Below are 23,869 nucleotides of genomic sequence, written 5' to 3' on the forward strand. Positions count from 1 at the left end.
AGCACTCCCTCGGTACTGCCCCTCTGACGGTGCAGCACTCCCTCAGTACTGCCCCTCTGACGGTGCAGCACTCCCTCAGTACTGCCCCTCTGACGGTGCAGCACTCCCTCGGTACTGCCCCTCTGACGGTGCAGCACTCCCTCGGTACTGCCCCTCTGACGGTGCAGCACTCCCTCAGCACTGCCCCTCTGACGGTGCAGCACTCCCTCAGTACTGCCCCTCTGACAGTGCAGCACTCCCTCAGTACTGCCCCTCTGACAGTGCAGCACACCCTCAGCACTGCCCCTCTGACAGTGCAGCACTCCCTCAGCACTGCCCCTCTGACAGTGCAGCACTCCCTCAGTACTGCCCCTCTGACAGTGCAGCACACCCTCAGCACTGCCCCTCTGACAGTGCAGCACTCCCTCAGTACTGCCCCTCTGACAGTGCAGCACGCCCTCAGCACTCCCTCACTTGGAGAGACATTCTGGACATACTCCAGACTCTCTATGGGTTGCGAGGAGGAGGGAGGGACATCGATATTCCCCCAACTAAGCTCCACATGAGAGGAAATGTCTAACTGCTGCTGAAACCCTGGGTCCCAACTGACGGTGAGGGGCAGAATCTGCCCACCTCAAGAGCATCAAGTGCCCTGAGTGGAAACTCCCCAAGGGAGTGAAGAGCAGAGATAGTTATAGAGTCAGAGCAGGGGAACAGGCCCTTCGGCCCACTATGTCTGCACTGACCATCAAGCATCCAGTGCCTCTGATCCCTTTTATTTTCCTCCTGCATTCCCATCAACTCCCCCAATTCTCTTCCAATCCACTAACTCTCGGGCCAATTCACTGACCAACAGCACATTCTCTGCACATGGGAGGAAACTGGAGCCTCTGGGGGAAACCCACATGGGAACATGCAAACTCCACAGAGACAGCAGCAGAGGTCAGGAGTGAACCCAGGCCCCTGGAGCTGTGAGGCTGCAGGGCCAACCGCTGCGCATCTCCACTGCCTCCCTCCTCCAATCCCTGCTGAGTCCTGGTGATTTCCCTCCAATCTTCAGGCGCCTGACCTGTGAAACCATCAGTGAATCTCCCAGACAACGGCGTTACCTTTGGCAATGGGAAAAGGTCCCCAAATCCCAGACACAGGAAAGACTAAACCTGAAATTCTGAGCCATCCTGGCCGATGCTTAAAATCCTGGTCCCAGGACCATCTCGGGAAGGCCCAGTTGGAGACCTGGCATGACTTGATCCCAAGTCTTCACAACTGATCCATTCAGAGTAATGGGGTGAGATAATCTTGACCTCCACCTGTATTGGGCCTCCTTCTGGTAGATTTAAATTACAACGACTGGTTATATTTACCAGGTTGGCCTCAGGTGTAGAGGATTAAGGAGCGAACTGACTGAGATGGTTACCTTGGAGACGTAGGAGGCTGCAGATGCCGGAATCTGGTGCAACACACGAAGTGCTGGAGGAACTCAGCGGGTGGGAGGTAGGATCGGGCAGTGCGGGGATGGGGAACAATCGGGTTGGAGGATGTGGAGGGGAGATCTCCTGAGGTGATGGGGTGATCTTCTTAGACTCTGTACTTACAACCCAAAGGGAGGCCAGTTGGCCCATCAGGTTTAGAACAGCTTCCCCGGAGAATCCCATCAGTCCCATGCTCCCTCTCTTTATTTTTCTGTGACCCCGAATCTTACTTGCATTCATACGTGCCCACCAACTGTGCTTTGGATTCATTTTGCCATTAACCTTCCCCTGGGATAATCCACAGTAGCCAATTAACCCACCAGCACGTTTCTGGGAAGTGCGAGGAAAGCCAAGCACCCGGGGGATACCCACACTTTCACGGGGAGAAGGACAAATCCCCAGACAGACAGCATGTGATGACTTTTGTCTCTTTCACTGGCAAGGCCAGCGTTTATTGGCCCTGAACTGAGCAGGTAGTGGGGCCATTTCGGAGAGCAGCTAATGTGTTCACAGTCATAAACAGGCTGCAATGGGCAAGGACATCAGGTCCTCCCTGAAGAACGCTAATGAACAAAATGGCTTTCATGATAATCCAGTAGTCTCATGGTCACTAGTAATGACACAGTTTCCAACTCCAGATTCATTTAGTTATTTGGAGACCAATCCAGTAAATGATGTAAGGGGTAAGTTTTTTTACACAGCGAGTGGTGGGTGCGTGGAACGCACTGCTGGCAGAGGTTGTGGGGGCAGATACATTAAGAACATTTAAGAGGCTCTTAGATAGACACATGAATGATAGAAAAATAGGGGGCTATGTGGGAAGGAAGGGTTAGATAGATCTTAGAGCAGGATAAAATGTCAGCACAACATTGTGGGCCCAAGGGCCTGTACTGTGCTGTAGCGTTCTATATTCTATGAAGCAGGGTGCCACCCTGTCAGGCTCTTTCCCAGGTTACCACCCAGATCCTGAGCTCCCGACGGCTGGAACTCACCCGGGCCTGTTGTAATATTGCCTGTGCTTGAGCTTCTTGGGCCGACACCATTGGTCCCTTCTCTCCGGCGCTGCCACCTCCAGTGAACCGAAACTAAGAGGAAAAAGAGCCGGAATCAGTGCTGGGAGCAGAAACGGGAAGTCTGGTGATCCACCTCATGGGGATCACCCCACGTTTGAGCTAATGCTACACTTCGTTGGCAGGGACAGTGAAGACAGGAGTGTTACTCGCGATACAACATGGTTTTGTTTACACCGGACTGTGATACAAGCCCCCCCCCCAAATGGAGACCAGTGACCAAATCAAAGACTAGTTTATTGTCATGTGCACAAGTACATGGGTGCACAGGTGCACTGAAAACCTTCCTTGAAGCAGCGTCACAGGCACGTAGCACTAGATACACAACATTCACAAGAAAAACATAAATTATACACAATTTTTACAAGAACACAATTAGAACAAAATAACAAAGTCCACTGAGGTGCAAAGTGATCACAGTGTTGCTATACTGAGGTACTGATTAGTGTTGTGCTGGTTGGTTCAAGAACCGAATGGTTGAAGGGAGGTCGCTGTTCTTGAACCTGGTGGTATGGGACTTCAGGCTCCTGTACCTCCTGCCCGATGGCAGCTGTGAGAAGATGGGATGGCCCAGATGGTGGGGATCTTTGATGATAGAAGTCGCCTTCTTTAGGCAGCGCCTCATGTAGATACTACCGATGGTGGGGAGGGATGTATCAGTGGTATATTGGGCTAAGTTCACTACTCTCTGCAGCTTCTTATGTTCCTGCATATTCAAATTGCTGTACCAGACCATGATGCAACCAGTCAGGATACTTTCAACAGTACATCTGAAGAAGCTTGTTAGAGTGTTCGGTGGCATACTGAACCTCGTTAACCTTCTAAGAAAGTAAAGACGCTGGCGCGCCTTCTTTGTGATTACAAGGAAACCACATTGTACATTTGTACTTCAATGTCATGGTAATTCCCACCCTGCCCTGATGATGGCGTTACGTCTCACGGGTTGTCCCTGCCCTGGGAGTGTTTGGTCGGACAATGTGGTGGGAGCTTTAGTCTCTAACCGACCAGTTTATTTCTATTGTCCTTTCTGCCCAGGCCTCCAATTTGGGATTAGTTTGTTATTGTCACATGTACCGAGAAAAAGTGAAAAACTTTGTTTGCGTGCCATCCAGACAAAAGTCTTTGACTGTTTCTCAGCGCACGTGACGATTCAGTTGTTAAAAGAAATAACAAAAAAATGAATCGTTATCCTCTGTGCCGGGACACACTTCAGCTCTGGTCACTTCCCTTTGCATAGAAGGAGCAAACACCATGCATTCTCTCTCCAGGAACCACAGGACTTGGAAAAGGGGCAGGTGATCAGGTTGGGTGGTCCCCAGGCAGCCTGCTCCCTGGATCTCTCAGTGAGGCCCTGGAGCAGACCAACGAGGAGGTCCCCCAGCAGATACGCACCACTTCCCCTGCCGGGTGCCCAAAGATCGGGAGCTTGGGGTTGGTGCAGCCAGAATGTGAAGCGCAGCCCCTTAAATAATCAGACAGGGGCTACAATATAAGAATCTTGGACAGACCTCTTACATGATAAGGATGAACGCCTGATCTCTCAATCACCTCGTAATGGCTCTTGCATCTTATTTGTCTACCTGCACTGCACTTTCTCTGTAACTGTAACTGCATTCTATTTTTTTTTCCTTTTTACTACCTTGACATAATTATACAGGGAATGATCTGTCTGGATGGCACACAAACAAAAACTTCTCACTGTATCTCGGTACATGTGACAATAACATGACTCGTTTCAGCCCATGAACCTGTTAAGAAGTCTGTTGAACTGGACTGCTCTGTGCAACACCTTCCACCCCAAGTCCCCAAGGTAAAGGGGAGGACTCACACAAACAGAAGGACCTCCACTAGTGACCCTTGCCACAGCCGGGTTGCAGAACAAACCTCCATGGCATGTCAGGACTGCGGATAAGACAGAGGAAGTTGGGAATGTGCAGGAGCAGTCTGTACAGGGAATACTTCCATGGTGTGGAACAGCAAGGAGAGCATTTCTGAGCGTGTGAAGCTCCTGCAGCCTGGGTCTGATGAACGACTCAGCTGGTCGGGATTGCCCAAGACCCTGGACCCTCCCTGTGGCAGTGCTCCTAGAAACCTCAGCCACGAGCCTTGGTGTGACGCAGCTCACTGTCCCATCAACCAGCCCGTCCCCATATCTTTAGTAAGAGGTGAAAGATTTATACAATCTGAAGAGAGACCAGCGTACACCATTGCCCTGACAGCCACTAACTCTTCCTTAACCACCTGTCTGTCCGGAGGTGACAACAAACCAGACTCTGAAAAGGTCGCAGTAAAGCACAGGCAGCTCCCTCAGACAGGCACGTAACAGGCAGTGCCCCTGCAGAGGACGCACGTTTCTCCACACAGCGTCTGAGGGAGCACAGAGCCATTACTACGGTCAGTCATGGGGCACCCTTCTCAATCCACAGACTCAGCACTGCGCCGCAGATCCAGGCGCAGGGGATTCTGCAGATGCTGGGATCTGGAGCAACACACATAAAATGCTGGAGGGACTCAGCAGGTCAGGCAGCATCATGGGTCCCGATGAAGGGTCTCCACTCGAAACGTCAATGTGTTTATTTCCTGACGTGCGGAGTCCCTCTAGCACTTTGTGTGTGTTGCCACAGACCCAGACTTGCTTCTTGTCCCAGAAGAAATCAAGAAGCTTCTCCTGGATCTTGGCAGAAAAGGCCAGGGGGCAGGAGTGAGATACCACCCAGAACCACAGTATTGAGCGTTTAGGATGAACGCTTGGGACCCCTAGGGAGTGGTGGACCCTTGTCCAGCACGGTTGACAAGTGATGAACTTCACCTCCGGATCTTGCTGGGCTTCTTCAGCAATGCTGCGGCTTACTTCAGACTGAAGAGGTGAGTGGTGCTCCAAGGCTCAGCTCCTCGAGCAGGCAGTTTAGCCACTACTGACCTACTGGGACTTCCAAACGTTTCTCCCAACCAATTTTTGCAGGGGAGAAGACCGACTGGCAATCATAGGTCCTCTGTAATGGGATGTGTGACCGAGGAGCTTTCTCCTTTTGGATTCAGATGGCATTTCTTCAGGAAGATCAGTGGACTCTCACTCAGAATGCAAGGTGCGCCAGGCGTGCTGCCCCTGCCCTGGGAGTGTTTGATGGGACAATGTGGAGGGAACTTTATATCTTACCTTGTTCTGGGATTGGGTCTCATGAGCACAAACTGGCACTGTGGGGTCCTCAGTGATCAACAGAAGCCCTGCTGGGACACTGAAGTCAGCAGCCCAGAGACCACAGCGACTTGTTGGGCTGTGTGACTCGGGAACAGGGTTGGGAATGTCTTCACCCACCTACAGCCTAACGACTGCAGTTCCCAGGTACGCCCGGGAGTTTGTACGTACAGGGTTTCAAATCAGAGTGGTGGTAACCAGAAGTTAATCAGATTGTACTTACAGGCAGCATAAGGAGGGTCCCTGGGGGTCCAGGTAACCCGTCAGCTCCAGGAAGGCCAGATCGACCTACTGGGCCCTGGCAGTGGAGAAAGCAGAGGTTAGAAATGGAGAGACAACACTGCGGCAGAGAAACAGCTGAACTCACTACCCCAGGATTTCAGGGGGGAGTGGTGATGGGGTTCAGGGGACGAAGGGATTCCAGGTGGAAAAGGGGTTTCAAGGGGTGAGAGGACTCAAGAGTGAAGGGGCTTCAGAGAGCCAGGTAAGAGACTGTCTCAATGGGTGCCACGGGAGGTTGAGATGAAGGGGGGGGTGAGGGAGAAGTTTTAAAATAAAGGGGATTAAGGAGAAAGAAGAGGTGGGTAGGGCTGAGGGGTGCTGAGAGAGAGGATTTGGGGGCAGGGAGGAACTCAGGGAGAAAGGTTTTAGGTTTGAGGAGAAGGGGAAGGGTCTGGGAGCGACAGACCTCTCTGAGAGTCTGTCTGCAGGAGCCAAAGCAGAGACTGCCTGCAATGACAGCCATTGCCCATGAGGTGGCAGTGAGAATCTGTGAATGACACTGAGTTAATGCAGGGAGGGGTTTAAAGTCCCAGCAACGTTCTCTCAGCTGAGGCTAGAAGATGTAAAGTATTGCAATAGGCTTTTGTGTTTTACTTTTTTGTGGTCCTGGAGAATTTGTCAAGTACACAAGGCTGAAATTTTGTGTCCATCCTACTCGGGAAAGCAGCGAGATCAAAAAGTGAGAGCAGTATTTGAGGTTCTGCTCCAAGCCTGTGGGACGTCCCCTACATTGCTTGAAGTGAGCAGACAGTGCTCCAAAAGCTGGGTAACTGAGAGAGTGCCAACCTTCTCGACTCGGGACCTGCCCTGGGAGAGAGCAGGAAGTGTGGGATTTACAGGATTAAGGCCAGGGTCTAGAACAGAGAGCTGGGAAGATTACAGACTGTGGGACTGGCTGAGGTCAACTGTAAATGGGAATTAAAGGCGGCATGAGGCAGGCGGAGGGAACCTCATCCCCCTCTTCCTCTGAGTATCTTCAAAGGGCAGTGAACGGTCCCAGAGTAATGAGACTTGGCGGCCCTGGATTGGTCAGGTTGAGTCACATGGAACAAACAGCTCCCTGCCAAATGGTGCCAATTAATTTCTCCCAGTTTAAACTCCACCCAGAGCTGCCTGGAGACGTACTTTAGGAAACACCCGAGAGACCACGCATTAGAAGTCGGATCACATGCATAGACTCCCCAACCTTCTCCATCAATTCTTTTCTGCATCCCGCCTTCAACTCAACCCTCCAACTCTCTTCCATTACTTGCCAACCAGCCTGCCTCCCCACTTATACACCCTCTCCTCCAACACCTCTTCCTTCCCTTTTCGTACTCCTCATCACTCCCCGACCCAAACAATCCTCTGCCCACCTCTCCCCCTCCTCCTCTCCACCCCTCCCTCACCCTCCTCACCACCCCTGCCCTCCTCCCCCTTCCTTCCTACCTCTTCACCCCAACCCTTATCTCACTAACACCCCCCCCTCCACCACCACCACCACCCCTAACCCCACCCTCCCCGTTCCCCTTGCCAAAGTACGCGGCTAAGAAGAGGGCAAAGATAGATTACTTTGTCCAGTTGTTTAACGGCTTGAGACCTCAGCTACAATCTCTGGGTTGCTTTAAGATTCTGGCAGTTTTCCCCAAAGCTTTTATCGTTGCTCTGAGTCAGAACAGGCTGGAACTCGCAATCAGTTTAATTGCTTCAGGAGTTTTGGAAGAAGTCCCGCAGATTAATCGCTCTTCTCCATGCAGTGCATGTAAAGCTTCAAACACTCTCACTCACCCTCAAACCAGGATCACCAACAGGCCCAGGAGGCCCAGGAGGCCCAGCTTGCCCTGGTCTACCCTGTAAAACAGCAAGGGAAAGGCCTGAATCCAGCATCAGACAACAGTCAACAGAGGGAGGCAGCAGAGAAACAATGGGGCCCCGAGTATTAACAAGAGACGACACTTTAAACATTCTTGCTGCAGAGAAATCCAAACACCACACGTGTTAGCAATTCGACAAGTGTGCAGTTATAAATATGGTGAGAAAAATACAAAAAAAGTCCCAAATGTGTCCTTAGGACTTTGGAACATGTGACTTACAGGTGGACCTTCAAACCCTGGGGGGCCTTCAATCAGCATGCCCTGGAATGAGGAAAAGTCACAATTAATAAACGTAAATTCAACAGTCAGACTGTGCACTCAGTAACAGGATTAGAGGGTCGGAATTACACTGCACGCTTGGGGAGGGTATCTGCAGCAAGGAGCTAAGGGCAGCTTCAATGCAGGAGGGAGATGGGCATCGGAATAAACCTGGAAAAAGAAACACAGAGGGCAGATTAACCCCGGGGGGAGAGACACAGAGTGCAGATTCAACCCAGGGGGAGACAGAGAGGGCAGATTCAACCCAGGGGAGAGACACAGAGGGCAGATTAACCCCGGGGGGAGACACACAGAGGGCAGATCAACCCCGGGGGGAGAGACACAGAGGGCAGATTAACCCCAGGGAGAGACACACAAGACAGGTTAGACCCGGAGAGAGATTTAATGGACAGTTAAGGGATTTAATGGACAGTTAAGAATTTTATGTGACAGATAATATAGAAGGCAGGGATTTAAAGGGCAGTTTGTATACAGGGGAGAGAGATACTGGCTCTTTTGTATGCAAGAGAGATGACATAACATCAATGTTAATCACACCGTGACTCAGTACCTCACCTCTACAGCTCCCTGTGCATCCTCACAACATTAATGCTGCTCCCTCGTACCATCAAACTTCGGGAAAGGAGAAGTTCAAGCTCAGAAGACAATTAAAGCCCCTTCATCCAGAGTGGTTTATTTCGCTGTGGCCCTATATTACCGTGCACCTGCCCCAGGTCTCTCTCTTCTCCTCTACTGCCATAGGGAGGCCCAACATAAACTAAAAGAACAACATCTTATCTTCCTGCCAGGCACTCTGCAACCCTCTGGAATGAACACTGAATTTTCCAATTGCTCTCTCATCATTTCCCATTATTCTGCTTAAGTTCCCTTCTCCCTCTCGTTTCTATAAAATGCCCTGCTAACGGTCAGTACTTGTGCTCTATGTTACCTGGTCTGTCTTAACTCATCTCCAGTTAGGCTTTTGTTTTACACTTCACTCCTTCCCCCAGCTCTGAAATCTGTAAATCTTCCACTCTACACCCAATCCTGAGGCAGAGCTACTGAGGTGAAACATTGACTAGTTGGTCTTTCCACAGACCATAAGATATAAGAGGAGAATTAGGCCATTCGGCCCATCAAGTCTGCTTCACCAATCATGACTGACATTTTTTTCAATCCCATTCTCCCGCCTTCTCCCTGTAACCCTTAATCCCCTCACCAATCAAGAACCCATCAATCTTTGCCTTAAATACACCCAATGACTTGACCTCCACAGCCCACTGTGGCAACAAATTCCACAGATTCACCACCCTCTGGCTGAAGAAATTCCTCCTCTAAAGGGACGTTCCTTTATTCTGAGGCTGTGCCCTCGATCCTAGACTCTCCTACTGATGGAAACATCCTCTCCATGTCCATTCTATCCAGGCCTTTCAGTATCTGCTAGGTTTCAGTGAGATCCCCCCCTTATCCTTCTGAACTCCAGCGAGTACAGGCCCAGAGCCATCAAACGCTGCTTAAGCCTTTCATTCCTGGGATCATTCTTGTGAACCTCCTCTGGATCTTCTCTAGGGCCAGCACATCCTTCCTTAGATACAGGGCTCAAAATTGCTCACGGATGCTGCCCGACTGGCTGAGTTCTTCGAGCATTTTCCATTTCTCTCCCTCTTCTTTCATATGTTGCTATGCTGCCATGTTACTATCCATGCATTCCCATGTTCCTGTGTCCCTACACTTTTACCCTTCAACCACACGTCTCCATGCTCCCTATCTTTTACGCTGTTGGTCTAAATAAAGCAGCAGCAACATGAAAATACAAGCTAAGTGAACTTGGGAGAAAAGGGAATGTTGGAAAATAATCACAGCTCAACATAGAAGACTAGCACTTTTGTTTTGGGGAATGTGCCACAGGCAGCATCTAGTTGGGTGGTAATTTTAAGAAAGGGCATGTCAGTGGGTGAATATTGCAGCTCTAGAGGTGTTCTGAGAAGTCAGGATTGTGGTGGGTGCCTTTAACTACTCTTCCCAAGGAACACTGAAATTTCTGTTCCAGGTCCCAGGGAAAGGTTAAGGTCACAGTTCCAACTTCCAGTGTGCCAGATTGGTGCTTGCATTCAGGAGCTGGGATTGTTTGCTCTATGGAGCAGCTGGGATGATTGAGTTGAGCGGCAAACCCACCAGCGCCCGACCTGGGAATGCTGCCCTTCACCTCCGTGTTCCTGATCGGAGCTCTCAAGGAACAGAACACTAAACCCTTTAACTATCCCATACCCACACATCAGGCATTTCACCAGATGGTCAGTGTTGGGAAACTGAGCGCTGGCTACGTTAGTCACTCCCGCATTAATGCAACTTCACAATCAACAGAGGTTACAGTGCAGATGTTCCAACGTCCAGCTGAGGGAGAGTTAGTTCCAAGCAGATTTACACAAAGCAACCTTGCCAAGACCTCCAGGTCACTCCTTGCATGTTCAGAGGTCCCCAGCCTGTTATAGGGGCTGTTGGTCTCAGAGGTAGAGTAAGGGGGAGTAAGGGAGCTCCAGTTACCAGTTCTTTTGCCAGGGGGCACTCTAAAGGGCAGGGGGCAAAGTGGAGGCACAAAGGGTGATTGGCCGGTTTGCCTGTGGATGAAGCAGCCTTGGTTTCACCATTGACAGTGTGTCATGTCCTCTGTGGCACGTCAGGGCAAAGGGGGCAGTGGGTGGAAAACATTCAGCCCCCCAACCCCACTAACTACACGAGGTTGACTTCTGTCTTATCTCCATTTACCACCTCACTCAACAAACCTCCACCGTCTGCAGGACTGGGACGATGAAGGATGCAGATGAAGTGCCAGTCCAGATGAAGGGTCTCGACCCGAAACGTCGACTGTCCATTTCCCTCCACAGATGCCGCCTGACCCGCTGCGTTCCTCCAGCGGTTTGTTTTTAACTCTAGACTCCAACATCCGCAGTCTCTCGTCTCTGCAACCAATCCCATGAATAATCCTTTGACCTCTGGTGCTGCTCTGGTGAGGCTGAACTAGATCTCTTCCCAGGGCAATATCTCCTTCCTGAAGGTGATGCCCAAAGCTGAACACAAGGCTCTGAATGGAGTTACAGCCTCCATTCTCTGGATGGTGGTAGAGGCTACAGCCAACAACCAGGACAATATTGCTGCTTCCCTCCCGAGAGCAGACCCCTCTTTCTCCTGAAGTCCCTCTGCCTGCACATCATTCACCCTCAGCTCTCAGCATGGAGTCTGTACCACAATATCGAATTACAGAACTCTACTACACAGAAGGCAGTCATTCAGCTAATAGTGGCTGTGCTGGCTCTTTTATACAGCTCTCACCAGCTCTTATAGACCTGCAGACTTTTATTTTCAAATATTTATCAACTCCCTTTTGAGAATAACCATTGAGTGTGCTGCTACTGCCCTTGAAGTGCCTGCAGCTCAGGGCCTACTGCTTTCCACCCTCTGTCAGGGGAGCAGTTGCCCTGCCTCAAAGCCCTTCCTCCTCCTGATAGCTCTATCTGAAAGAATGCCACACCAAAGTGTGGCCCTCTTTCAGTTCTACTGAGGTTCCACCAGATACAACATCAGAACCGACACCTCATCCAGAAGCCAACGCAATCCAGAGTACAACAGAAGATGCCAGAAACACTCAGCAGGTCAGGCAGCATCTGTGAGAAGAGAAACACAGTTAATGTTTCAGGCTGAAGATCCTTCGTCAAACAGAAGGCTGCATGGTTCCAGCATTTTCTGCAACAAAATTAGGAAATGCTTCTGTACGCTTCATCAGAGCAACCTGAAATGTTAACCCTGTTTCTCTTTCCACAGATGCTGCCTGACCTGCTGAGTGTTTCCAGCAATTTCTGTTTTTATTTCAGATTTCCAGCATCTGTAGTTCTTTTGATTTTCACTCTCCAGTGCCTTAAGAGTCTCATCTCCCCTCCCAGCTCGAGGTGGGGGCCCAGGCTGCAACAAGGGCAGTCAGGACCCAGCGACAGGGTGGGTGGGCAGGTAACAGTGCCCGTTGGCTTGCACCCCAGCTACTGCACAATGATGGTTTCAAGTCTCTGGTCCAATCTCCACTGCAAGTTGCCAGGACAGACACCTGACTGCACAAGCGACGGCACCTTGCACCACGATCACAGTGGGATGAAGCTCTGGTCACTATCCCACAGGTTCTCAGGATGCTCCAGGTGCAGAGGTGGGAGGGACGGAACGAGGGAGTCTCTTGATATGCAACACCTCCAACATAACCTGTCATGGGTGAGGCAGAAACTCCTTTGATACCTAACCCCACCTACAGACAGTGCAGGACATACCACAGCAAGCTTCAGCACAGTGTCTGTACTCACAGGTTCAATGATGGCTGGCTCCCCCTTCTGACCCTTCTCGCCTCTCAAACCTTCGCCCTGGAAATTACAAAGAAAATAACAAGTTAATTTGACCACTACGTCATGCTAATGAATTAGGGGCTGGACTTAAGTACAAGGAATAATATCAATATCAGGTAAAATAGTGCAAAGCTCCCTCTACCCACACCCATCAAACAATCCTTGATAGGATTTGAAGGGCGGGTATCCGTCCTTGATGGACAATTACAGCACAGCTTCGATAACTGCATGTTCTGCTCATGACTCAGAGAAGTACAACTACCAGCAGTTGCTTAGCTGATACTGACCTTGAGTTTAAAAGCCATAGGGCTGGGGGAGATAGGGCAGCCCCCACTCTGACGTCCTGGGAAAGGTGTTCAATGTTACACTGGATCTGTCTCAGCATGGTGAGGACGTGTGGAAGGGTGAAGGGTTTGGGAGGATGGCGGTTACAAAGACTCAGAAAGGCAAGGAAGTGCTAAAAGTGATTCACCAGGAAGAGCAAGGTTTTCGGTTTGAGCAGTAACTCACCCTGCCTTGGTCAAAGTCAGTAATGGCTGGTGAGCCACGGCCAATATCTGTTTCAGTAACATCATCATCATAATCATAGTAAACTTCATATTCATCAAAGTATGTGTTGGGATCTTCTTCATTGATCGTTGTTACGTTGAACTTGTCCTCGGTTGTTGCTCCTTGACCAGGTATTGCTTCCTCGACAATCTCAATTGTATGCTCAGGATTTTCTTCATACGCAGAATCGTTAGGGCTGAATACCCTCCTCTCCAAGGTGTGGCTCGTCTTTGAATGGAAGGAAGATGGATCATTAGTGAAAGATCCCTGGACTAAGAAGTGGTTGGCAGTTGATGGAACAAGATATTGACCATGCAGACTGCCCTTGCCCCTAAGTTTAAATATGCCACCTCTTTCCTGCCTATTGAGTGCATTGTTTAAACTTTTGGATTTCCAGAATTATGATGTCCACAAAAGGGGTTAAATATAATTTTTACCCTGTAAATATAAAATCAAAGAAAGTCAGGTTGTTTAAAACCCCCAAAACAAAATGCAGCAAGCTCTCCATAGATGCTGCCTGACCAGCTGAGTATCTCATGCAATTTCTGGTGAAAACCTAAGCCTTTCTCCAGAGGGCAAGAGTAGAACGTGGGTATTGCATTTACTGTCCACCAAAGGTTTTACTTCCAAAGGTTGGCCACCCCTTGAACCCCTGCAGCTGTCGTGGTGAAGGTACTTCCACAATGCTGTGAGATCTGGAGCTCACTGTTGTCACTCTATGACTCTCCGACACTGTGGTTGGAAACAAATGTGTGGCTTGCTGGGCCATGTTAGAGGACTACACCAGTCAGGGAACCAGGTTTCTTCTCGTGTTGTTGATAAGCCAACAATCACACCACATCATGGTGACCTTTACTGACCAGATACCTTGGTGCAAATTAAACTGTTGTTCTCTGAACTGTCCTTGCCTCTGGATTAATGATCCAATAATTTAACCGGTACACTAGTATTCTCACTACTATAGAGCCTTCCTGTGCCACACCCCAAAATGGATCCACACAAGGGAAGACAAAAGATGCACCCACATAAGCGACAGAGGCTCTCGATGGATCACAGGCAAAACTCCAGACCATAAGGTCCAGCTGCAATCAGCAGAGGAAACAGCAAGGACAGCAGAAGCCATTCAGCCCCTGAAGCCAGTCCCAGCATTCAGGCCAATCTGTTTCTCACTCCCTCTGTACGCCTTGGTTCTGTAACCCTTAACACCCTCAGCTAACAAAATGCTATCTGTCCAAGCTCTGAAATGTTCTACTGCCTCCCATTCTCAGCAGCAATGAAGGAGAATTCCAGATTTCCACCCACTCTGTGTGATGAAAAGCTTCTTAACAGACTGTCACACTGGAGAAAACAGCTCCTCTTCATCCACTATAATCATCTTAAATACTTGCATTGGATTACCCCTTAATACACACTCGGGGAGTACAAGTTCAACCTTTGTGAATTCTTCTCATCACTCAACCCTCATGTTCCTGCAGAGAATCATTGTCAGAGTGTCCACTCGGCCCACCACCACCATGCTGACCATCAAATACCCATCCATACTGATCCCACTTTCCAGCACTCGGTCTGCAGCCTTCAATGCCTTGGTGATTCAACTACTCATCCAGATGCTTCTTGATGCTGTGAGGTACCTGCCTCAGGCAGTGTGCTCCAGATTGCAGCCACTCTCTGTGGGAGAAAGTTCCTCTTTGGATCCCCTCTTACTCCTCACCTTATACCTATGCCCTCTGGTATTAGATACCTCTACCATGGGGCAAAGTTTCCTTAGCCTGTCTTTGTCTCTCATAATTTCATATACCTCCACCAGATGCCTCCCCCTCACACTCCCCCCACCCCCCCGCCCCACCTCCACCCAGTCTCCTCCACTCCAAGACAAACACAGCCTATCCAGCCTCTCCTCAGAACTGAGACATACCATCCCAGGCAATGTTTCATTCCTCTGGTGAATCCCACTGCACCGTAGGTTATGATGCCAACACTCCCTGCCTGAGGCACACTGCCTAGAAATCAGAGCAGCGGAGGCTGAGGGGAGACCTGATAGAGGTTTGTAAGATTATGAGAGGCACAGACAGAGTAGACAGCTGGTACCTTTTTCCCAGGGTTGAAATGTCTAATACCAGAGGGCATGTGTTTAAGGTGAGAGGGGGTAAGTTCAAAGGAGATGTAAAGGCAATTTTTTTTTACACAGAGAGCGGTGGGTGTCTGGAATGAGCTGCCAAGGGTGGTGGTGGTGGTAAATACAATAGAGATGTTTAAGGGGCTCTTAGCTAGGCACGTGAATGTGCAGGGAATGGAGGAATATGGACATTGTGTAGGCAGAAGGGATTAAGTTGTTAGACATTTAATTACCAGGTTAATTAGTTCAGCACATCATGGGCTGAAGGGCCTGTTACTGTGCTGTTCTGTTCTATGCTCAGTACCTCACCAGGGCTCTGCATACCTGTTACTGCACAGGAGCAGGTTTGACAGTCAAATAGTAGCCAACAGTAGCTCAGGGAGAAGGTTACCAGACGGCTATGTAGTACCTATGAAATCCAGAACCCAGGAATGACCAATATCTTCTGGAGTGCAGGGAAGGACACTGGTCAAAAGACAGGGCTTAATGTCCACACATGGGCTCACGTACACTGATACTCTACCTCATTATCGAATTCTTGCCCTGAAGTCACGAGAACATCCTCTTTGTCTAATGTCTTATCTGTGCTTGACAAGTCTGGGTAATAATATTCATCTCCATAATTATCATAGTAGCCCGTTTCCACTGTGGGGTATTCCGCAGGTGTGGTTTCAGGGAGGGTCATCGTGATTTCCTCAAACACGTCTTCCGTCCTTTCAGTCTGGCTCTCCTATTAATTAATGTTAGACACATTATTGGAGCCTCATTGGCCTCGTTCTGCTCTGTTTGTTCCACTTTTCTCCATGCCTCTCTGCAATGCACCCCACCACTTCAGCCCTCACTGCTGACTGATCATCTGCCCCACCACCCCAGAGGCCCACTGCCCCAGTCCCACCACCACACTTCCCCTTTCTCTTGTGACACCTTCATATACTCACCACTTCACTGTCTCTATATCCCATCATCCTAGCCCACTCCATCACATTTCCCACGTGCCCCCCAATACACCAGCACCCCACCAATCTTACTATCCCAGTGCCTACTGCCCTAGTGTCTTACTACCCTAGACCCTACTGGGCCAGTGCTCCAGTTTCCCACTGATTGTCTCCCCACCGTCCTCGTCCTCTAGTGTCCTATGCCTGTCCCCATTACCCCCATCCTACTGCCCTGCCCCAGTCCCTCACTGGCCCCCTCCACTGTGCCCGAAGACCATGGTGCCCCAGTCCCCACTACCCCATTATCCTTCTGACCCTGCTTCACCCCAGTGCTCCAGTCCCCCAATGCCCTATTATCGGCTGCCCCTGTGCCCCAGTCCCCACTGCCCCATTATCCTGATTCCCTTCTGCCTAATTACCAAAGGCCCATTTAGAACAACGTCCAGTCTCCCAAGCCGCTAATTCCTCACAATCCCATTTCCCACACGCCCTAACCTCCCAATGATCCATTATCCCATTCCCCTGCACCCATATACCCACTACCCCATGCCACAATTCCCCAAGGCCCCATTCGGGCACTAGTCCAGTTGCCCCAATCCCTATTGTCCCATTAGCCCACTGTTCTCTGATGCTTCAATTCCCCAAAAGTCCCCGTATCTCACTGCCTTGTGCCCCATTATCCCACTGCCCCATTATCCCACTGCCCCATTATCCCACTGCCCCATTATCCCACTGCCTTTCTGTCCCAATGTTCCGTTATCCCACCGTCCCTGTGCCCAAAATCCCTACAATTCCACTGCCCCATTGCCCAAAATCCACAACTTACTTGTTGATCTGGTACTGCGGTGATAGGACCGGTGATCTGCTCTCCGTACTCTGGCAATTTTTCAGTGGGCTTATCCGTATAGTCGTCTGGGAATTCTTCATAATAAGGATATTCGTAATAGTAACTGTCCTCCACAGGCTGCAAACAAAGCACAACACCACTTGTTGGTTGAGGAGTACGGGCTGCCAGCTTTTCATCCACATCCTCTGAGGCTGACCAGCCTGGGGAGAAGGGGAGTGAGTGGGAGAAGGGAGGAGAACTGAGACTGCGAGGGGTGGAGGGAAGGGGACCAAGAGTGGGGTGTGTGAACCTGGACTGGTGAAAGCGAAGCAGCTAATCCAGCCCCACAAGCCCAGCTTGGGTTCATCCTCCTTGGTCTCCATGTCCAAACATTCCTTTAAAAACTTCTCCAAACTATCCTTAAACCTTACTCTGGGCTAAGACACAATGACCTGAACCCAGACCTAAGAATTCCCAAGCTTCATCACTGTATATGATCGGCAAGATAGAAAGCACAGGAGGGGGTTAAATGCACAGGAGGAGTAACATAAATAAATTTGCCAATTAGTTTGTGGGATTCAATAGGGCCTAGATACCCTGACATAGGGATATGCTCACCCCTCCATACTCATCCCAGAGAGTGCTCAGATTAATCTAGACAACCTCAGGCATCAACCAGGCAGGGACAGAGGTTCACTTGAGGGGTGGGAAGGGAAAGGGGAGGGAAGGAGGTGGGCTTGGGGAGAAGGGGAATGAGAGGGTAAAATGGGAACCGGGGAGAGGGGAGCAGAACCAAAACAGCGAGGGGGAAAGGGAAGTGGGCAAAGAAAGGGAATGGGGAGTCTGTAGGGAAGGAGATCAGGGAATTGGGGGAAGGATCTGCAGAGTGAAGGGAGGGTTTGCAGGTGGCTGCAGGAGCCTGCAATGTTGAAGCCACGAAGAACAATCTTGGCTCCTTTAAACTGCAGAGAATTATTCCATTGCTTTGAACCTTTAAGTTTCCAGTCGGACTCCAGTTGTCCCTTTGAGAAGAATCAGGATCTGGAACAACCCGTCAGTCTGCACATGAAGCACTTCCAAGTAGCCAAGCAGCTAGACAGACAACCATATGTTCAAGACTGGGTCTTGCAAATCAGTCACTATTTTTCCCACTTTAGGCCAATAAATCATCGTTGATGATATTTAGTGTTGATCTCCATTCTGAACAATAATTTCTTTATGGACTTTCAGTCTTTACTTGAGACTGACAGGAGGCTCATAGGAATGGCCCTAAATATTTACACAAAGCATTTTCAAAAGTTCCCCTCTCTGTAAACACTGTGAGACAAACCAAGCTGATGGAATGTGACGATTACACGTGGAGGGATCACTGAGAGGTCAATCACTCTCTCTCCCTCTCTCAAGGAGCCAGAGCAGGGCAGTAAAAGCAAACTGGAGAACCTCAGTGCCTAGAAGGAGACCCTGTCAAAGGGAGGGACTCCCTGACCGACCCAACCCCTTCCCACAGCTTGTCAATGAGCCACGATTGCCCCTAATCTCCAGAAAATAAGGAGCAAGTTACAGGACACTGTTGAGTGCAAAGTAAAATCAGAAGAGCTTCAAAATAAAATGGGTGTGCTTGTCTCTTACACTTCCTTCAAGTACTTTTGTTTATTAGTATAAAAATGCTATGGGATGGAAAAGATGGCATACATTTCTCCAGGGTGGGTTTACAACTCTTAAAAATGGGACAGGCAACATCAATCAGAGTCTTGGGAATCAGCTCCCACTTCCTCCAACCTCAGCACGCTTGCACGTGACTGAGATTTTACATCCCAAAAAACCACCAGGACTATGCTGAATTTCTGCTCCAGGATCACTGACTGCCAGCAGGCTTGAATTTGAGGTGTAATTACAATGTGTGACCGAGACCGGGAAATCCCTGGTCTTCATGACTCAGTACAAGAACCACCCCATTCCCCTGGCACTGGAGTACCCAGTATGGTAGGGGCACCAACTACAATCCCAGCATTGGTCTGAAATCTCCTGAAATAGCTGCAAACAACCCAGGAGGAAGGTTATTGGGCATTAACCAAAATGTAGCTTTTTTTTCATTTCTTTGGCTTTAATAGTTGTAAAATTTTGAGCTCTGACTTCAAGGAAAAATTCATGAACTAGATAGAGAGACTTTCTGTTTTTCTGTTGGCCATGGTAAAATGGGGTATTGGAAGAATTTTCACTACAGCTGTATTGGATATGTTGGCCTGCCAATGGTGAGAGTGTGGGGCAGTGCTGATGATGTACAAGGTCATATGACAAATGATCTTGGGATATGCCCAACTCAGAGTCAGCAAACCCATCAGAAGGTCCCTCCAGGTTGCTGGGATACTGGAGGACTCTTCACCTGAAGTCGTGGGAGATTGCCCAATGACCCCAATGCAAGACCAACAACATCAGTTCTAGGTCAGAGGTACTGACAGGCAATCAGCCTGAATCACTCAGCCTGTTCCTTTCTCCACAGTCACTGCCCGACCTGCTGAGTACCTCCAGCACTTTCTGTTTGCATTTAGGATTTCCCACATCTGCAGGATTCTGGGAGGTACTTACGTCAAAGTCGTCAACGTTGGGATCTTGAGACTGTGGTGATTCGGGGAGTGGGGTGTCACAGTCAGGGCTATAGTGTTCGCAGTAGTCATGCGCTGCTCTGTGGTCAGGTATGATCAAGAGTTGCTGGATATCGCCCTGTAAGAAGAAAGCAGATGACATTGATCACAACAGATCCAAAACGTGGCTAACCTTCCATCAATAGTCATCAACGACTTTCCTTCTGAAAAAGCTGAGGTCTTTTAACCCCAGATACCTGGTCTTCCATTCAATGAGATCATGGTTGCACTTTGGCCTAATTCCAGATACCCAGCTCTCCTCCAGAATCCTTTACAGTTTTAGTCACAAAATATGTCTCAGCCTCAGAGTGGTAAGGAACAACTGCCAATCATTAAGAGAATTCCAACTTTCAAACATCCTCTGTATGCAGAAGTGTTTCCTAATTCCATTCCTGAAAGAACAAGATAAGCTCAGCATTCTGCTTTATGAAGGGTGTCTACCTGAAACATTAGCTCTGTCTCTTTCTCCACAGACGCTGCCTGACCAGCTGAGTGTTTCCAGCAATTTCTGATTTTATTTAGGACTTCCAGCATATGCAGCTTTTATTTTATTTTCATTTCCTGTCAGACTTTGTCTGAAAACGCAGTCGAAGACCTATCGCTACATTAAGAAGCCGCATGCATGCAAGTTGTTGTTGTAGTTGTCGTTGAATCAGAGCCTGCCAAGTAATCTTGAAGAAGGAGCTTTAGGGCTGAGATCAAACATCAGCAATGCTCATAATTTTAGCCACTGATTGTTGTTCAAACCAGTTCTAATCTCAAGGTGAATGCTGAATAAAGTATGCTGTATAGGGACATAGAGCGTAAAGTAACCAGATCCTTCCCTCATATGAAACCTTTAAAAAAAGCCAGTTCAACACTCTTCCCGCCCCGTTCATCCTCTTCAGTCACCTTAGCGGTCACTCTCCCGGAACACAGACCTGCAGTGACTTGCTGCTGTCATTTCAAATTTGCTCCCTAGGAGGTGCTGGAGAGCTGCTTCTCCAATTCCAATTGACAGCAGTGGCCAAGGATGCCTCTCTTGGCACAGTTGGAAGGCCTGCAGAGTGGGTTCTAAACCTGTTTCCAGAGACTTTGGCATGTAATTTGTGCTGGAAATCTTTGTGCGAAGGAGGGTCTGCATGGTGGAACAAGTGATTCTAAGGGAGTGCATCACTGCTGGAGGAAGAGCTGGATTGTTGGGGAGGCAGTGTTGGGTGTTGCACTGTCAAAGTTGTGAGACACTCCACACTTTTGGAGGGCTGGTACTGAGGGAGTGCTGCACTGTCAGAGGGGCAGTACTGAGGGACTGCTGCACTGTCAGAGGGACAGTACTGAGGGAGTGCTGCACTGTCAGAGGGGCAGTACTGAGGGAGTGCTGCACTGTCAGAGGGGCAGTACTGAGGGAGTGCTGCACCGTCAGAGGGGCAGCACTGAGGGAGTGCTGCACTCTGACTAGTGTTGGCACCTCTCTATGCTGATAGTCCCCCTCCCATGCTGGACATTTTGTTCCATGTTACACAAGCCTTACCCTCCCCCTTCTCCAGCTTCCTGTCTGATAACAAGGATTTATTTTTTATATATTCTCTTTAAACAAGACCCCCCAAGTAGAGGCTGACACGTCCATGGGCTTCAGACAACACTGATGCTGTGCAGCTGCTGATTATAAACATCTCATTTAGGCAACCTGAAAGGAGCTGTGAGCACAGACCGAGCATGTCTAAGCAAGATCACAGCAACAGCTGCAGCCTGCAGTCAAAACCTGTCCCAACATCTGATCTGCACCTCTGCCTTATCAAAGCACTCTGGTCCCTGCTGTCCTCAACACTCTGGAGCAACTCTCTGCAAGCTCAAGATCCTCTGGTCTATGCAGCTCCCTCCCTGAATCCTCAGTGTGATTCCCCACCGTGGGAGTGATGGCTACTTGGCTGGGTGCCTGACACTGATGCAAATCGTCATCTTGCTGATGTGGCTCGCTAGTGAACTGGGGTTGGAATCGTCAAATTCTGGTTCTTCTCCAGAATTCTTTTCAGAATATTTAATGCTAATTTATCATTGTTTTATCTGTATATATTGGGACATGCAATGATCAAAGCAATTGGTTCCATGTGAAAGGCCAAACGACAACACGCACAGGGCAAGAAATGAAAAGCTGATGGGGGGATGGAGAGGAGGAAAGATAGGTGGAGGGGAGCGCTGGAGGAGGAGAAAGCAAGTGCAGAGAAGGAGATGGACAGATGTGGTGGTGAAGGGGGGAGAGAGAGAGAGAGAGAGCAGGAAGTGAGAAAGAGAGTGCAGAGGCAAAAGAGGGGGTGAGATGGGAAAGTGTGGAGAGTGTGGTGAGAGAGGTGATGGGGGGACAAATGCCGGAGAGCACTGTGGCAGAAGATGGGCTGTAAAGAGAATGAGAGGGAAGATGGTAAAGCTGGGGGCAGGAGCAAATGGAGAACAGAAAATGATCAAAAGAGGGATCGAGAACAGGGAAGAGGGTACAGAAAGAGCAGACAATAAGAGGAGAGAGGATAGAGGGAGAGTGAGAAAGAGTCAAAGGCAAAGGGAGGGACTGGCGAAAGGAAGAAAGATGACTGACCTAAGTAGCTCAAAATCCCACAGTAAACTATGGCATTCAAAGTAACAAATGCATTTCCATGGTGTGGAAACAGATGGGGAGGAACTTTGTGCAAGAACCGCGGAGATGCAATTAAAACCATGCACCATGTAAAATAAACTTGCATCTAAACGCAGTCAGGCTCCTCCCTCGGAAACTGTGCACACTTGGAAGAACCAGACTTGGTCTGGTACAGATAATCAACATGTTGGTCAAAGAACGTCAACATACTTTGCTTTAAAACATTTATATCTTTGAAAATAATTATTACTAATAAATGCTCAATGGTACTGTTCATGACGAGTAAGATGATGCATATATTTTATAAAGCATTAAACCTGATAACATACAAGGAACCGTTCTGCTGCTAAAATGGAACTATGTTCCTTTAAGAGCAAAAATCTTGAAGCAACCAGCAGCCAGTCACAGTTGAATTGCTGTATTGGAACTGCAAAGTTCAGGTTGAAGCTCTGAAATATTTAGTGGGAATACAGTCCCTCCTCCCCTGGGGTTGACGTCAGGTTTGGAAAGAGTCGTTACTGACCTGTATGTCAGGTTTAACTGTTGCTGGAAATAAGTTGTCTAAGATTGAGAAATGTCTGGCTTTCTCTTTTTTTGTGGTGTGAGACAAAATCTCACAAGAGAGAAGCGCATCAGCTGAGTGTAGAGCTTGATGTACCATTGCAGAATGAACAGTAGCTGGTGCTTTGGTGGTCATGTGCACAGTAGGTTGGATAATCAGGTGAGCCAGTCTTGGAAAATGTGACAAATGCTTTGGTATCCAGGGTTGCCAGAATGTGATGAAACCGCAACTAATGCCAGGCACGTTCTTCAGTAAACGTCCTCCCAGGGACTCCACTTCAGTCTCCCACACGTGGAGCAGAGATAACGGAACACCCTCATCACCACCTCAGCCAGCCTGGCACAATGCCAGCCCCCTCAGCTCAACTCTGTTTCTAGCTCGTCACCGTTTAACGTGTGTATATCCTTTGCTGTGTTACTGTGAAAGCTGTCTCCATGTGGGGAGAAGCTGGCCGAATGTTAATAGCGTCTTGGATAACTGGATATGTGCTTGTGTTTATAGAGGTGGGGGGAATGGGTCAGTGTTTACAGTGTGGGGGTGGGGAGTGTGTCAGTATTTACAGGGGGTCCCTGGGAGTGGGTCAGTGTTTACAGGGTGTTCCTAGGAGTGTGTCAGTGTTTACAAGAGGTACCCAAGAATGTGTCAGTGTTTGCAGGGGATTCCCGGGAGTGTGTGTCTACAGTGTGGGGGGAGTGTGTCAGTGTTTACAAGGGGTCCCTGGGAGTGTGTCAGTGTTTACAGTGTGGGGGTAGTGTGTCAGTGTTTACAGGGGGTTCCTAGGAGTGCATCAGTGTTTACAAGAGGTACCCAAGAATGTGTCAGTGTTTACAGGGGGTTCCCAGGAGTGTGTTAGTGTTTACAGAGGTGGGGGGAGTGTGTCAGTGTTTACAGAGGTGGGGAGGAGTATGTCAGAGTTTATGGGGGGTTCCTAGGAGTGTGTCAGTGTTTACAGGGGGTCTCTGGGAGTGTGTCAGTGTTTACAGGGTGGGGGGAGTGTGTCCGTGTTTAGAGGGGGTTCCTAGGAGTGTGTCAGTTTTAATAGGGGCTCCCTGAAAGTACGTCAGTGTTTACAGGGGGTTTCCAGGAGTGTGTCAGTGTTTACAGGGGTTCCCAGATGTGTGACTGTTTACAGTTAGCCC

General features: G+C 49.2%; 1 protein-coding gene across 3 annotated transcripts in view; it reads right to left on the bottom strand.

The window, feature by feature from the left end:
* Window positions 1-23,869, bottom strand: part of col5a1 (procollagen, type V, alpha 1) — a 182,140-nt gene that overhangs the window by 82,645 nt on the left and 75,626 nt on the right. For all 3 annotated transcript variants that reach the window (XM_052037401.1, XM_052037400.1, XM_052037402.1), the window contains exons 5-13: window positions 19,505-19,639; window positions 16,919-17,056; window positions 15,681-15,887; window positions 13,003-13,269; window positions 12,454-12,510; window positions 8,072-8,113; window positions 7,767-7,829; window positions 5,941-6,015; window positions 2,444-2,536 (exon numbers count right to left, since the gene is read on the bottom strand). In XM_052037401.1, the coding sequence (XP_051893361.1) occupies window positions 2,444-2,536; window positions 5,941-6,015; window positions 7,767-7,829; window positions 8,072-8,113; window positions 12,454-12,510; window positions 13,003-13,269; window positions 15,681-15,887; window positions 16,919-17,056; window positions 19,505-19,639 (1,077 nt within the window). The remainder of the gene's footprint in view (window positions 1-2,443; window positions 2,537-5,940; window positions 6,016-7,766; window positions 7,830-8,071; window positions 8,114-12,453; window positions 12,511-13,002; window positions 13,270-15,680; window positions 15,888-16,918; window positions 17,057-19,504; window positions 19,640-23,869) is intronic.

The sequence above is a fragment of the Pristis pectinata genome, chromosome 23 (genome assembly GCF_009764475.1).
Source record: "Pristis pectinata isolate sPriPec2 chromosome 23, sPriPec2.1.pri, whole genome shotgun sequence".
NCBI lineage: Eukaryota > Metazoa > Chordata > Chondrichthyes > Rhinopristiformes > Pristidae > Pristis > Pristis pectinata.